Raw genomic sequence first — 14,191 nt, forward strand, 5'->3', positions numbered from 1 at the left:
CAAACGAACCCCAAACAAAAAAAAAAAAAAAAAAAAACTTTAGAAATTATATTTTAAAAGTTTAAATAGATGATTCTAACCTCTGAAGACTGTTCATGAATGAACCAATTTACGATGGACACCTACACCAGCTGAAAATACTTTCCCTAACTTTCAGATTTTGAGAAAACCATGCAAGTATTACCTACAGGCTGAATACACAGATGCAAAGTTTCTAACCAAAACTGAGTCACTCAGCAGAAGAAAATTCACAGGTAAATTTCCTGAGACAATGTGAAACTTTCAAAATAATTCCTATACCAATATCAGGTGGAACAGGTCCCCCTTGCTTGACTTTACCCCCCCAGTGAACGTAGTCAATCACACCTAAACTTAGTCTTCAAGAGAAAGAAATGAGGAATAGGGAGCTCATATTAGGTTAACCTGTATGACCACGTGTGGTGGAGAGAAGAGAGGAATACTGCTGAAGCAGGATTCTGTCATACCATGTACATCAAGACAGACAGAATAGCTTATTTGTTGCTACTCATACTAGCAGGAAAAACAGGGTTCACATAGCACAATTCCAAGCAAGTGACCCCTGCCAGTGGGCTGAGGCAGAAAGATACTCTAGTTAGGACTCCTTGCCTCAGCTGTACCAGCTAGCAGGAAAGATGGCTCCCCAATACTGATGTAGTTACAAATAATGTTTCCACAAAGGAAGTGGGATAAATCTCACTTTGGATTCTCTGCCCTCTGTTGCTGTAATAGCAAAAGAAACCAATGTTTAACAGTTTACCAACTACATGACAATGCTTCTGCTAGGGGCTTAATGTTACCTTGTCCTATTTTAATCCACACAGTATACTTATGATACATTATTATTCCCATTTTATAGAGAGACAAAGATCAGAGAGATTAAGAAATGTGTCTAAAATCACCAAGCATTGATAGAGCTCAGAAACAAATTATTTACAGGGAGCTGCTCTTAGAGTTACATTTACTAAGCTAATTACCAATTACTTACGCAGTGCATTGTAATACCTCAGATTAGTTTCTATTACTACTATTTTAGAAATTTACTTATAAACATAATACTGGTTTTGCATCCCCCCCTCAGGATCATAGAAACAGTAAAAAAAACTTATCAATATACAATGTAGTTGATTTTTTTGCCCCTTTACCAATTCCTCCTTTTCTGCCCTCCCTTTCCTCCTTCCTACCCCACCATCAACACCATATCTGTTCATTTGTCTTAAGTTGAAGGAATTATTGTGATTGTTGTGTCTTCTTTCCCCCCCCCCCTCAGTTTGTTTGTATATTTATTTATTTTATTAACTCCCACAAATAAGTAAGAACATGTGGTATTTCTCTTTCTGTGCCTGGGTTTATTTCACTTAACATAATTTTCTCTAAGTCTATCCATGTGGCTGTGAATGGTAGTTCATTTGTTTTTTATAGCAAAATAGTATTCCATTGTGTAGATATACCACATTTTCCTTGTCCACTAATCTGATGGTGGGCATTTAGGCTGGTTCCAATTCTTGGCTATTGTGAATAGTGCTGCAATAAACCCTGGAGAACAGGTATCTCTTCAACATGATGATTTCCATTCCTCTGGGTATATTCCCAGCACTGGAATAGCTGGGTCATATGGTAGATCTCTCTGCAATTGTTTGAGGAACCTCCATACCATTTTCCATAGAGGCTGCACCATTTTGCAGTCCCACCAACAGTGTAGGAGGGTTCCTTTTTCTCTTCATCCTCACTAGCATTTGTCATTCTCAGTCTTTGGTTATTAGCCATCCTAACTGGAAAGAGATAGTATCTCAAAGTAGTTTTGATTTTCATTTCCCGAATGCTGAGTGATATTGAGCATTTTTCATGTGTCTATTGGCCACTTGTATATCATCCTTTTAGAAATGCCTATGCAGCTCCTTTGCCCTTTTTTAAAATGGGTTACTTGTTTTTTTGCTGTTGTTTGTGTTCCTTGTATATTCTGGTTATTAACCCTTTGTCGTATGTATATTTTGCAAATAATTTCTCCCACTCTGTCGGTTGTCTTTTTGCTCTGTTAATTGTTTCTTTTGCTGTGCAGAAGCTTTTTAGTTTGATATAATCCTACTTGTTTATTTTTCCTTTGGTTGCCTGTGCTTTTCGGTCATATTCATAAAGTCTGTATCCAACCCTACTTCCTGGAGTTTTTCCTCTATATTTTCTTTAAGGAGTTTGATTGTTTGGGGATGTATATTTAATTCTTTAATCCATTTTGAGTTGACTTTGGTATATGGTGAAAAGTATGGGTCTACTTTCATTCTCCTACATAAAAATGCCCAATTTTCCCAGCACCATTTACTGAAGAGGCAGTCTCACCCCTAGTGTGTAGTCTTGGTGCCTTTGTTGAAGATCAGATGGCTGCAGGTGCATGGGTTGATATTTGGATTCTCTATTCTGTTCCACTGGTATCTATGTTTGTCTTTATGCCACTACCATGCTATTTTTGTTCCTCTAGCTTTGTAGTATAACTTCGGGTAGTGTTATGCCTCCAACTTTATTTTTTTTGCTCAGGATTGCTTTGGCTATTCATGGTCTTTTGTTCTTCCCTATGAATGTTTGGATTTTTTTTTCCAATTCTGAGGAAAATGTCATTGGAATTTTGATGGGGATTGCAATGAATATGTAGATCATTTTGGGTAGTATGGACATTTTCACAATGCTAATTCTTCCAATCCAAGAGTATGGGATATCTTCCCATCTTCTTGTGTCTTCTTTAATTTTTCTCAACAGTGGTTTGTAGTTCTCATCGTAGAGATTTTTGTGCCCTTCGTTAAATTTAGTCCTAGGTATTTTATTTTTTTGGTGGCTATTGTAAATGGGCTAGCTTTCTTGATTCCTTTTTCTGATACTTCATTGTTGGAGTATAGAAATGCTACTGATTTTTGCATGTTGATTTTGTATTCTGCAACTTTGCTGAAGTCATTTATTAACTTTAAAAGTTTTTTTGTAGAGTTTTTAGGCTGTTCTATATATAGGATCATAGCATCTGCAAAGAGGGACAGTATGACTTCATCTTTTCCAATCCGGATGCCCTTTATTTCCTTCTCTTCCCTGATTGCTCTGGCTAGTACTTCCAGCACTATGTTAAATAGGAGTGGTAAGAGTGGGCATCCTTGTCTTGTTCCTGTTCTTAAGAGAAAAGCTTTCAACATTTCCCCATTCAGGATGATACTGGCAGTGGGTTTGACATATATGGCATTAATTGTGTTGAAATACTTTCCTTCTAAACCAATTTACAGAGTCTATCATGAATGAATGTTGAATTCTGTCAAATGCTTTTTCAGCATCTATAGAGATGATCATATGGTTTTTGTCTCTGATTTTGTTGATGTGGTGTATCACATTTATTGATTTGCATATGGTGGACCAACTTTGCATCCCTGGGATGAATCCTCCTTCATCATGGTGTATAATTTTATGTATGTGTTGCTGTATTCTATTAGCTAGTATTTTATTGAGGATTCTTACATCTATATTCATCAAAGATATTGGCCTGTACTTTGCTTTTTTTTTTTTTCTTGTTGTATCTTTGTCTGCTTTTTGTATAAGGATGATGTTTGCCTCAGAATGAATTTGGGAGAATGGACTCTATTTCAATTTTTTGGAAAAGTCTGTAGAGAATTGGGTTAATTCTTTGAAGATTTGGTAGAATTCTGCAGTGAAGCCATCTATCCTGACTTTTCTTTGTTGGGCGACTGCTTCAATCCTTTGATTGTTATTGGTCTGTTCAGATTTTCTCTGTCTTGGTAGTTTGTGTGTGTCCAGAAATTTATCCATTTCCTCCAGATTTTCAAATTTGGTGGTATATAGTTGTTTATAATAGTCTCTAATGTTCCTTGTACTTCTGAGGTATTGGTTGTAATATTACCTTTTTCATTTCTAGTTTCTGTTGTGTATTCTCTCTTCTTTTTTTAGCTAGCCTTGCTAATTGTTTGTCGATTTTATTTATCTTCTCAAAAAAATACAACTTTTTGTTTCATTGATCTTTTGTACTGTTTTTCGGGTTTTGTTTCATTTAGTTCTGCTCTGATTTTAATTATTTCTTTCCATCTACTAGCTTTGGGTTTGGATTGTTTTAGTTCTTTAAGGTAAAGTGTTAAGTTGTTTATTTCCCATCTTTCCATTCTTCTGAAGCATTTGATGTGATAAATTTCCCCCTTAATACTGCTTTTGCAGTATCCCACAGGTTTTGGTATGATGTGTCATTATTTTCAATAAAGTTTTTGATTTCCTATTTAATTTCTTCTTGGACCCACATGTCATTAAGTAGAATGTTGTTTAATTTCCATAGTTTCCAGAGTTTCATTTGTTATTGATTTCTAGTTTTAATCCATTGTGGTCTGAAAAAATACATGGGATAATTCCAATTTTTTTGAATTTATTGAGGCTTGATTCATGACCTAACATATGGTCTACCCTGGAGAATGTTCCATGTGCTGATGAGAAGAATGAATATTGAGGCTGTTGGATGAAATGTTCTGTAGATTTCTGCCAAGCCCAATTGGTCTAGAGTGTTGTTTAGATCTTGTGTTTCTCAGTTGAGTTTTTGCCTAAATGATCTGTCCAATGTGAGAGTGCAGTGTTCAGGTCCCCTACTAGTATGATATTAGTGTCTATCTCTTTCTTTAGGTCTAATAGTGCTTGCTTTATAAGTCTGGCTGCTCTGATGTTGGCTGCCTATGTATTTATGATTGTTATGTCTTCTTGTTGGTTAGATCCTTTTATCATTATATAGTGGCCTTGTTCATCTTTTTTCATATTTTTTTTTCTTTAAAGTCTATTTTATCTGATATAAGAATAGTTACTCCAGCTCATTTTTCAGTTCTATATGCTTGGTATATCTTTTTTCATCCTTTCACTCTTAGTCTGTGTCTTTACAGGTGAGGAGTCTCTTGAAGGCAGCATATTGTTGGATCGATCTTTTTAATCGAGCCAGTCAGTCTGTATCCTTTGAGTGGGAAATTCAAACCTTTTACATTAAGAGTTATTACTGAAAGGTGTTGATTTACTCCTGGCATTTTGATTTTTGTTTGGATGTTTTAAATATCTTTTGTTCCTTTCTTTCTGATTTACTGTTTGCCGGTTTTTTGGGATGGTAGATAAAACTTTTTTTTCCTCTTTATTGTTAGCATTTTTATTTTACCGGTGGGTTTTGTTCTTTCTTGAGTATTCATGGTAGTGATTGTTGTTTTTCATATACCAGATCCAGTACTCCCTTGAGAATTTCTTGTAAGGTTGGCTGTGTGATAGCAAACTCCTGCAGTTTTTGTTTGTCTGCAAAATATACTATTTGTCCTTCATTTTGAAAGGAGAGCCTTGCTGGGTAAAGTATTCTTGGCTGGCAATTTTTGTCTTTTAGTATTTTGAATATATCATCCCATTCTCTTCTGGCTTTTAAGGTTTCTGGTGAAAAATCTGATGTTAGTCTAATAGGAGCTCCCTTATAGGCGACTTGATGCTACTCTCCTGTAGCTTTTAAGATTCTCTCCTTGTCTTTGAGCTTTGCCAGTTTGATTATAATGTGTCTTGGAGAGGACCTTTTTGGGTTGAATATGTTTGGCGATCTTTGGGCCTCCTGAATCTGAAGACCTGTATCTCTCCCTATACCTGGGTATTTTTCTGCTATTATTTAAGCTTTAATATATTTGCTAAGTTCAATTAATTTTTTAAATTTAATTTGTGTTTTAAATATTTTGTTTTGTTTTTATTGATTAAGAATATTCATGGGGTACAAAGCAAATTGTCACCACTCATCTCTTAAGATATGATGGCTAGATCCATACGGGCAGCATGTCCATTACCACAAATTGTGATTATACCCTGTGTCCCCCACCCAATTATTCCCTCAATAATCCCCAACCTCCCTCCCCATTCCCCTTTTCCCACTCCACTCCACTTTGTATCCCCAGGTATGTTCTCTCCCTCTGCAAGTCCAATGCACCACTATGGCCTTTCTTTCCATTCTTCTTTATCTCTTAGCTCCTACTTATGAGAGAGTACATACAGTATTTATCCCTCTGTGCTTTGCTTACTTCACTTAAGCTCATCCATGTTGTTGCAAATGGTAAAATTTCATTCTTTTTTATGGCAGACTAGTATTTGATGGTGTATATATACCAGTTTCCTTATCCAATCATCCATTGATGGACATTTAGGTTGGACTGTAAATTAGTTCCACCACTATGGAAAACAGTATGGAGGTTTCTCAAACAACTAAAGATAGATCCTCCATATGATCTAGCAATACCACTTCTGGGTATATACCCAAAGGAATGGAGATGATCGTGTCGAAGGTGTACCTGCACTCCCATCTTCATTGCAGCTCTGTTCACAATAGCCAAGATATGGAAGCTACATTCAATTTAGGAGAAAAATGAAAATACCAGTGTACCTCTTTCCCTTTTCAGTTCTCCATGTGAAAGTCTTTTTCCTAATTTTATTCTATTTTATTAATATTATTTTTTACATTCTATGAGGTTGTTGCAGAGCAGTTGGGAGGAAGAGGGAGAGTTCGGGAAAGAGGAAGGAAATGTGATGAAAGGAGGAACGGCAGGATTGAGGCCTGTGGCACCCCCCTCAATCCCACAGGGGAGACCAGGGTGCTTCCAGTGTTGGGTTGGTCATGGCTGGGCTGGGTACAGATGTCAGGGGTGTGTGGCAAAAGCCCTGGCCTCCCACCACCCCAGCTCGGGTACCCCAGGCCCTTCTTGCTGTGGCTCGGAGGTCGTCGCTGGGCTGGTTACTCATGTTGGCAGAGGCATGAACAAGGCCCAAGGTCCCCCACTGCCTCAGCTTGGGAGAGCCCAGGGTGCTTCCTCCGGCAGCTCAGTGATTGTTCCTTGGTTGGTTGCTCATGTGGGGGAGTGTGACCAAGGTCCTCAGCCCCCCATCACCCCAGCTTGGAAGAGCCAGGGCAATTCCTGCGGTGGCTCAGTGGTCGTTGGTGGGCTGGTTGCTCGTGTTGCGAGGGTGTGACTGAGACCCTCGGCCCCCCACTGCCTCAGCTTGGGAGTGCCCAGGGTGCTTCCTGCAGCAGCTTGGTGGTCATTGCTGGGGTGGTTGTGCTTGTTGGGGTGGTGTGGGCAAGGCCCAAGGCCCCACCCTTGGGACTGGTTGCAGGTGTCGGGGGGCATGGCTGAGGCCCACAGCCCTCTCCCCTTTCTGGCTTGGTAGTCCAAGGGATTTCCAGTCCTTCTAGGTGTTATAGTTGTTCTTTGGTGAAATGAGAACTTTACTAGTGAATCTCAAACTTTGTCTGTTGTTGTGGGTACTTTGTTTTATCTTTCAGTTCTGTGTTGGATTATTTGCTGTTCCCACCACTTAAACTCTGCGCTGGAACTAATTTGTTGTCCTTTGCTTACTTCTAAAATGGGGGAACTTCCTGTGAGGACCAGTACTTGAGCTCTGTGGTTGAGCTAAATTGCTGCTTTGCTGATGGTTCCCTAGGGAAGGCTTTTTGTGCAGCTCAGGTTTTAATGGTTGACTTTATAGGTACTTCTAGTGAAATCCGGTGCACCTGGGTTATGTAGAAACGCTGGTCTGGGCCTGAGTCTTTTCATCAAACTGCACCCCACGCAATTCTATATTCCTGACCAGTCTCCTCTGAGTGGTTCTACACTGATTGCGGGGGGCAGATCAGCTGTCCTTTCTATGCCCCAGTGTTCACCTGGTGGGCCCGGCTCCCCCACCACCCGTGCTCCAAACACTTCCCATGGGACAGGCCATGCTTCAGTCCCTTGCGATGACTCACCGGCTTCTGAGTGGCTCCTTTTTTTCAGTTGTTGTGGCTCCTTGCTCCCATTTTGGTCCATGGGAACCCTATTAATGGTATTGCTGGCCTGGGGGACACCAAAGACCCCTTCTCCCCTGCTGCCTCCAAGCAACTTCATCTGAAAAGCACAGCTGTGTCTTTTGCCAGCTCCTGTTTTGTGCACTCAACAGCTCCAGCCTGGAAGCGGCCGGGATTTGAAATGGTCAGAGGGACTTTTTCTTTCTCTCATCATGGCTTCTCCCACCTTCATGCATTCTGTAGGTCTCTCCTCCTCTTCCCCTGAGCTCTAACAGCCCCAACTTGGCTGTCATTGCTTTTTTATAGTTGTAAATTAGCTGAGTTGTGGAAGACAGTGATGCTGGGGACCGCCTATTCTGCCCTCTTGACCAGAAGTCGTCTCCATCTGAACTCTTAGCTATGTCACTGAGTTGACCATTACGTTTCTTCCATGTTACATTTTCAACTCAGTCTTTTGAAAAAATGAGTGGGGTGCAAGTTTTCCCAAAAGGAAAATATCCTACATGTCATAACATAAGTGAACAGGAAATAGAAATTCTTTAACACAATGAACAGTTATTAGCAGAAATAATTTAAACTCTCTAGTAAGGCATATCTGCAAAAATCAAAGTTTTACTAACTCCTAAAGAGCTACACACATCAAAGGACTTCTTTCAGGTTGCTTCTTGACAATACTACTTTATAAATAAGGCTGTTCATGCTGAAATAATGACAAGAGGGAAAAGGTTCTTTCTGAAAATGGTAACATGCTATTCTCGGTTGCTGTATAGAAGGTACACTGTGAAGTACATCTTCAGAGCAAAAAGTTCTTACCAGAAAAGTAGCTCTCTCAAACAGAAGTACTTCATCAGCCTCGATAATTTCAGCAAAATTCCTTAGGTTCATTTCTAGTTGCTGAACATTGGGAATCAGCTGATAAACAATGCTGGACCAAGCCTAGCAGAACAGAAACACAGTGTAATATTACTAGCAGATAAAACTGTCAGTTCCAGATCAGATCTGTGAAATGAGTAAATACACTATAACATATAGTCAGCAAAATATGATTATTGAGTCCCAAACACTGGCATTAAATATAACACAAATTAAATGAGAAAATGAAGCTAATATTTGATTTTCATCCTTGAGTTGAATTTTCAGTTTAAACATTTTTGTAAAATGCTAAACTTCTTTCCATTGATAATTAAAAGTAAACAAATAATTTAACACATCATGTTGCATTAGGAAAAAAATTGAAAAATATGATATACTGTGCTAAAAAGCTTCTAATCCAGCCATTCAACAAATATTTAAGTCCAACAGTGTAGACTGCTCTAAAGATTAGAACCTAATAATGCTATATTTAATATACACCCAAGAACCAATATCACGAAAATAGTAGAGCTACACAGATAAATGATCCTTCCCCTCAATAAAATAATACACCATTACAAGAGAAATTAGTGGCATTATCATTCCCAAAGGTTTGTTGTCAGCTGTATAAATTATTGATCCAACTGAATTAAAAATGGTTCACTGTGTGTCTGCCTAAAACTGAGAGTCATCCAGAGGAGCATGACTAATATAAGCAGTTGAAATAAATCACACCCTCTCTCTATTTTCTTAAGGCTCCTTTGTTTTTATTTCCATTATAATATTTCCTTTACTTTCACTCCAATTTGTCTGGTTAGGTGTACTTTGTTCTTCTCTTCCCTATTAGAGAGTAGGAACTTGGTCTTAGTCATTTGAATATCCAACAGCATCAAGCAGGCATGCAATGAGTACTTGTTGACTAAAACTTAATATTGTATAAAAATTTAAGAATATTGTATAAAAATTAAATTAATATAATATTGTATAAAAATATGCAACATTGATAAAAAGGATAGTAGTGCGATGTCTGTGTTCCAATTAGTTTTATTACTTAGGTGTGGAGGTTCAGGTTCCAAGTTCCCAGGTTGGTGTTAATGTCACTGCTGAATTTATCTTGGAGAAGGCACTAAAGCTAACCACAGCAGAGACACTGTCACTCACAGCAGTGTTATGATTAGCCAATTGTCTTTGGTCATGTTATATATTGCCATCCTTCACATAGCAGTTGGGTCTTATCAGTGTATCGTATCCATCCTTATTTACGGTTACCTGTTCTATGGGAATAAGGCTTTGAGAGAAATTTAGCCCATATTTTATCTAGAAAAGTATTTCCTGTACAGGTATCTCAAAATGACCTGTTATTAGAGTTAGGCTGGGTCAACATAATATTGGGGGAAAAAATGAATTAGTTAAAAAAAAATGGCTATTTTTAAAGTCAATGGTTTTTCTCCTCAGTAAGTCAGGTTTCTGTGCTTCTGGCTGTATATACCCGTCAGATGCAGTTGATACTGAGGCTCTAGCTAACAGTGACAGTGAAGGATGCTTTCCCATCCAGAGTTAGATGTGGCAATGGATACCAGAAGCAGTCTGAAGGAAGGTCTGACCACAGGAAGACCCAAAAAGAGCCAATCCTTTAAATCACTAGGTCAGTAGGAGAAAGGGAGGAAGCAGGATAAGGAGCCTATGTGCCAATAAGGTAATTTCAGCTTCATTCATAAAACAACTATTGTTGTAAACTTTACAATTACTGCAAGCAGTGTAGTGTCTGTTCCAGCAATGGGAACAATCCTTCTGGTTGAAACAACACTGGTCTCCAGTTTGGTGTGAAAGTTGAAGCTACCATAACCTAAGCATAACATATCTCATTCTAAGACTCCTTTCTCCAATTTCTCCCCTAAATATTTTTCTTCTATTTACATCCAATCTTAAGCAGACTAACTCATATCATGTAGAGGTACCTGAATACTAGACACAACTCCAATCAGCATTGAAACCATGACAGGTCAAAATGAATGATGGCCAGTAAGTGAAACCTCTGATATGACAAAGATCAGTATCAAATTAGTCATGACCAAACTGGCTAATTCAGGGTGATTTGGTAGCTATGTTGACCCAATCTAAGATCAAAACCAAAACCTCTGGGCCGGCCCCATGGCGCACTCGGGAGAGTGCGGCACTGGGAGCTCAGCGACGCTCCCACCGCGGGTTCGGATCCTATATAGGAATGGCAGGTGCGCTCACTGGCTGAGCGCAGTGTGAGCGACACCACACCAAGGGTTGCAATCCCCTTACTGGTCGCGAAAAAGACAAAAAAAAAAAAAACCCAAACCTCTTAATGTTAAGTTTGATATTCTTCGATTTATTGCAGATTATTTCTTTTTTTAGTACAATCCAATCTAGATGGCTATCAAATAGCTTAAACTCTTTTAGTTTTGTTAATATCCTTCTAGCTTTTTATCACACTCTTAAAATGAGCAAACTCTGGGAAACATACACACCTTATAGAGAGTTTCATCCCAGATAGATGTTCGGAAACAAGAACATTCCAGTGGGCGAGACAAACGCCTCAGATCTTCTTCTCGCTCTTTAAAAATCTGAATTAAGAAGTCCAACATACTTATCAGCATATAACAGTTCTCATCTTTCAATGCAAAATCTAAGATGCAATTATTTCAGCATATTTTAATCAGGAGCTTTTGCTCCTTCTTAAGAGGAATTTTGAGTATGTACATTATTTCACAAACTAAGATGGCAGACTTTATTTCAGGTCAGGTCTAAAAGTACAAATGGTTACTAGAATTCTTCAGGCCAATGCTGTTTGTGCTGCACACTTACTGAGAGCACTATGTTAGAAAATAAACTTTAACATACAGAGGAGTCTTGATAAAATATATTTAACATTCCAAATCACCAAATCTGGGTCATTTTAAGATAGCTATACCCATATCAAGAGGTAAATCAAAATATTTTAACCTTTGTATATATCTTTCTCTCTCACACACATATACATACATTCATATACATTATTTACATATGTATTGTATTTACTTGGCTATATAGATATAACCCCCCCCCACACACAAATATATATCCATCTTGGATATGTTTCTATGTGCCTATGCCCACATACACATGGGAAAATATATATTTACACACATACATAATATATACAGATATTTTCCCATGAGTGGGCAGACTGGTGGTGCACATGTGTGTACACACTGCAATTAATTTGGATCAACTTGTTAAGGCCAAGGTACACAGACATTTGATCTGGATGTTGCTGTGAAGGTAATTCTTAAATGAGGTTAACATTTGAATAAACAGACTTTGAGTAAAGCAAATTACCCTCTATAATGTGAGTGGGCCTCTAATCCTATCAGTTGAAGGCCTTAAGAGAAAAAGATTGACATTCCCAAGAAAGAACAAATTCTGCCTCAAGGCTGTCATCTGACTTGAACTGCAACATCAGCTCTTCCACGAGTGTCCAGTCTGTTGGCCTGCCCTGCAGATTTCAGACCTGCCAGCCTCCACAATTGGCTGAGCCAACTCCCTAAAGTAAATCAGTCTCTCTCTTTCTCTCTCCCTCCCTCCCTCTTTCCGTTTCTTCCTCTCTCCCTCTTTCCCCCTCCCTCTCTTTCTCTCTCTACATGCATATGTATGTGTATATATATAAAAATATATATGTACATTCACACATTCTATTTGTTCTGTTACTCTGGAAAACCCTGACTAATACAGACTTTGGTACTGAGATTGGTTCTAGAGGAGAATATTAAGTATGAGTTTTCCAAATTGGTTCTCTAATCTGATTAGATATAAAGGTGCTAATGACTCTATTTTTAGTAGAAAAGAGAACAGTGATAGTCCACGGTATGACATGGCAACAGAGATACACAAAATAGCACCACTAGGTACTCCTAATCAAATACTTATAAGAGGCAAGGTTCTGTGTGACCACATACATAACTTTGAACATTTTTATCAAAATGATGAATATAATAAGATTGGCTGGCTAATCCTAACTGTGCTGTACAAAGTGGGGAAAGAAAAGGATGAGTTCAGAAATCTGAATTCCCAGTTCAAGCACCATATAAATGACCTGAAAGTTTCTATGTCTGTCCTGAAAGAAACCCTTATATCCTATAGCTGCAGAGCTGAGATTGCTGAAAACCAAACTCAAATCTCACCCTGTGAGTAGATGAATTACAATGCAAATTGAATTCCCATCCTCAAAAGGGTGTCTGCTATTAAAGTGAGGGCACTGACTGGGAAGGAATAGGATTCTGAAAATTGGAATGGGGTCATATGAGAAGATCCTGATGAAGCTGGATATACTGAACCTTAAATTCTAATGAGTCTTCTTTGCCAGAGGAATCAGCCACTCTGTCCCTGAGTAAACTCTGACGGCCTCTCCTGAGGTCGCTGCTTTGCAAGACACTACTGATTCACCTCTACCACGCTGCTTTGCTTCTAGACCTGTAAGTAGACTCAAGTCCTAGCAGGCTCCTAAAGGTGAGGTATAAAGTGTGAACCATGAGGAAGTGTGCTATACTCCAGAAGAACTGCATAATTTTTCCAACTTACATAGATAAAAATTGGGGGAATATAAGTGGGAATGGATATTAAGGGTGTGGGATAATGGTGGAAGGAACATAAAGTTGGATTAGGCTAAATTTATTGATATGGGTCCACTAAGCAGAGATTCTGTATTTAATGTTGCAGCTCAGGGGTAAGAAAGAACTCTAACAGTTTATTTGGTTGGTTGGCTAAAACATGGACCAAAAGGTGGCTTACACTAAATAAAGTTGAAATGCCAGACCTGACTTGGTAGACTATAGAGGAAGGAATCCAAAGGCCTAGGGAAATTGGTATGTTCAAGTGGATTTGTCATTTAAGACCTACTCACCAACCCTAAGAGGTCCCAGATGACATACCTTTCACCACAACTGAGAAATAAATTTGTGAGAGGGGCCCCAGCTTCCTTCCCTAGCTCTGTGATCACTCTTTTCTGTAGGCTGGAAGTTGCAGTGGGAACTGCTGCCACTGAATTAAGAAACCTAAATGCAATAGGGGTAATCAAACCCTGAAGTGGCAGGAGCCAAGTGGAAACACTTAATAACCAAGAGCAAAGTGGGCATAGTTACAAAGCAGAGTCAAAGCAGCAATCAGAAAAATCTGACTTACACGGACCTATTGCACTGGTTAGTTGATCACAGTGTTTTTAAAACTGAAATATATGGTAAGTCTACTAAATTCTTACTTGATCTGTATAAGTTGAAGAGTTTTGGGTCAAGTGATCAAAAATCTAACTTGAATTGTAAAAACAGAGAGTCATAGCCTCTCAGTCAATATCTAGACTTACACCAGTTTACAGACCCCTGGATGAAAGGGAGGCTGGGTCCCCTTGAAAAGGACCCTGCTGCACTGCCAAAAATTTATAATGTTAATCTTCCTCCCAGCCTCTCCCAGGGGACCTACAGCCTTTTACCAGGGTAACTGTGCATAGGGGAA

The 14,191-nt window shown here is 38.8% G+C and overlaps 1 protein-coding gene across 2 annotated transcripts in view; it reads right to left on the reverse strand.

Moving 5' to 3' along the window:
• Window positions 1–14,191, reverse strand: part of RRAGB (Ras-related GTP binding B) — a 36,479-nt gene that overhangs the window by 4,473 nt on the left and 17,815 nt on the right. For both annotated transcript variants that reach the window (XM_008593903.1, XM_008593902.1), the window contains 2 exons: window positions 11,176–11,271; window positions 8,639–8,761 (listed from right to left, as the gene is read on the reverse strand). In XM_008593903.1, the coding sequence (XP_008592125.1) occupies window positions 8,639–8,761; window positions 11,176–11,271 (219 nt within the window). The remainder of the gene's footprint in view (window positions 1–8,638; window positions 8,762–11,175; window positions 11,272–14,191) is intronic.

This window comes from Galeopterus variegatus, unplaced genomic scaffold (assembly GCF_000696425.1).
Source record: "Galeopterus variegatus unplaced genomic scaffold, G_variegatus-3.0.2 Scaffold9842, whole genome shotgun sequence".
Lineage (NCBI taxonomy): Eukaryota > Metazoa > Chordata > Mammalia > Dermoptera > Cynocephalidae > Galeopterus > Galeopterus variegatus.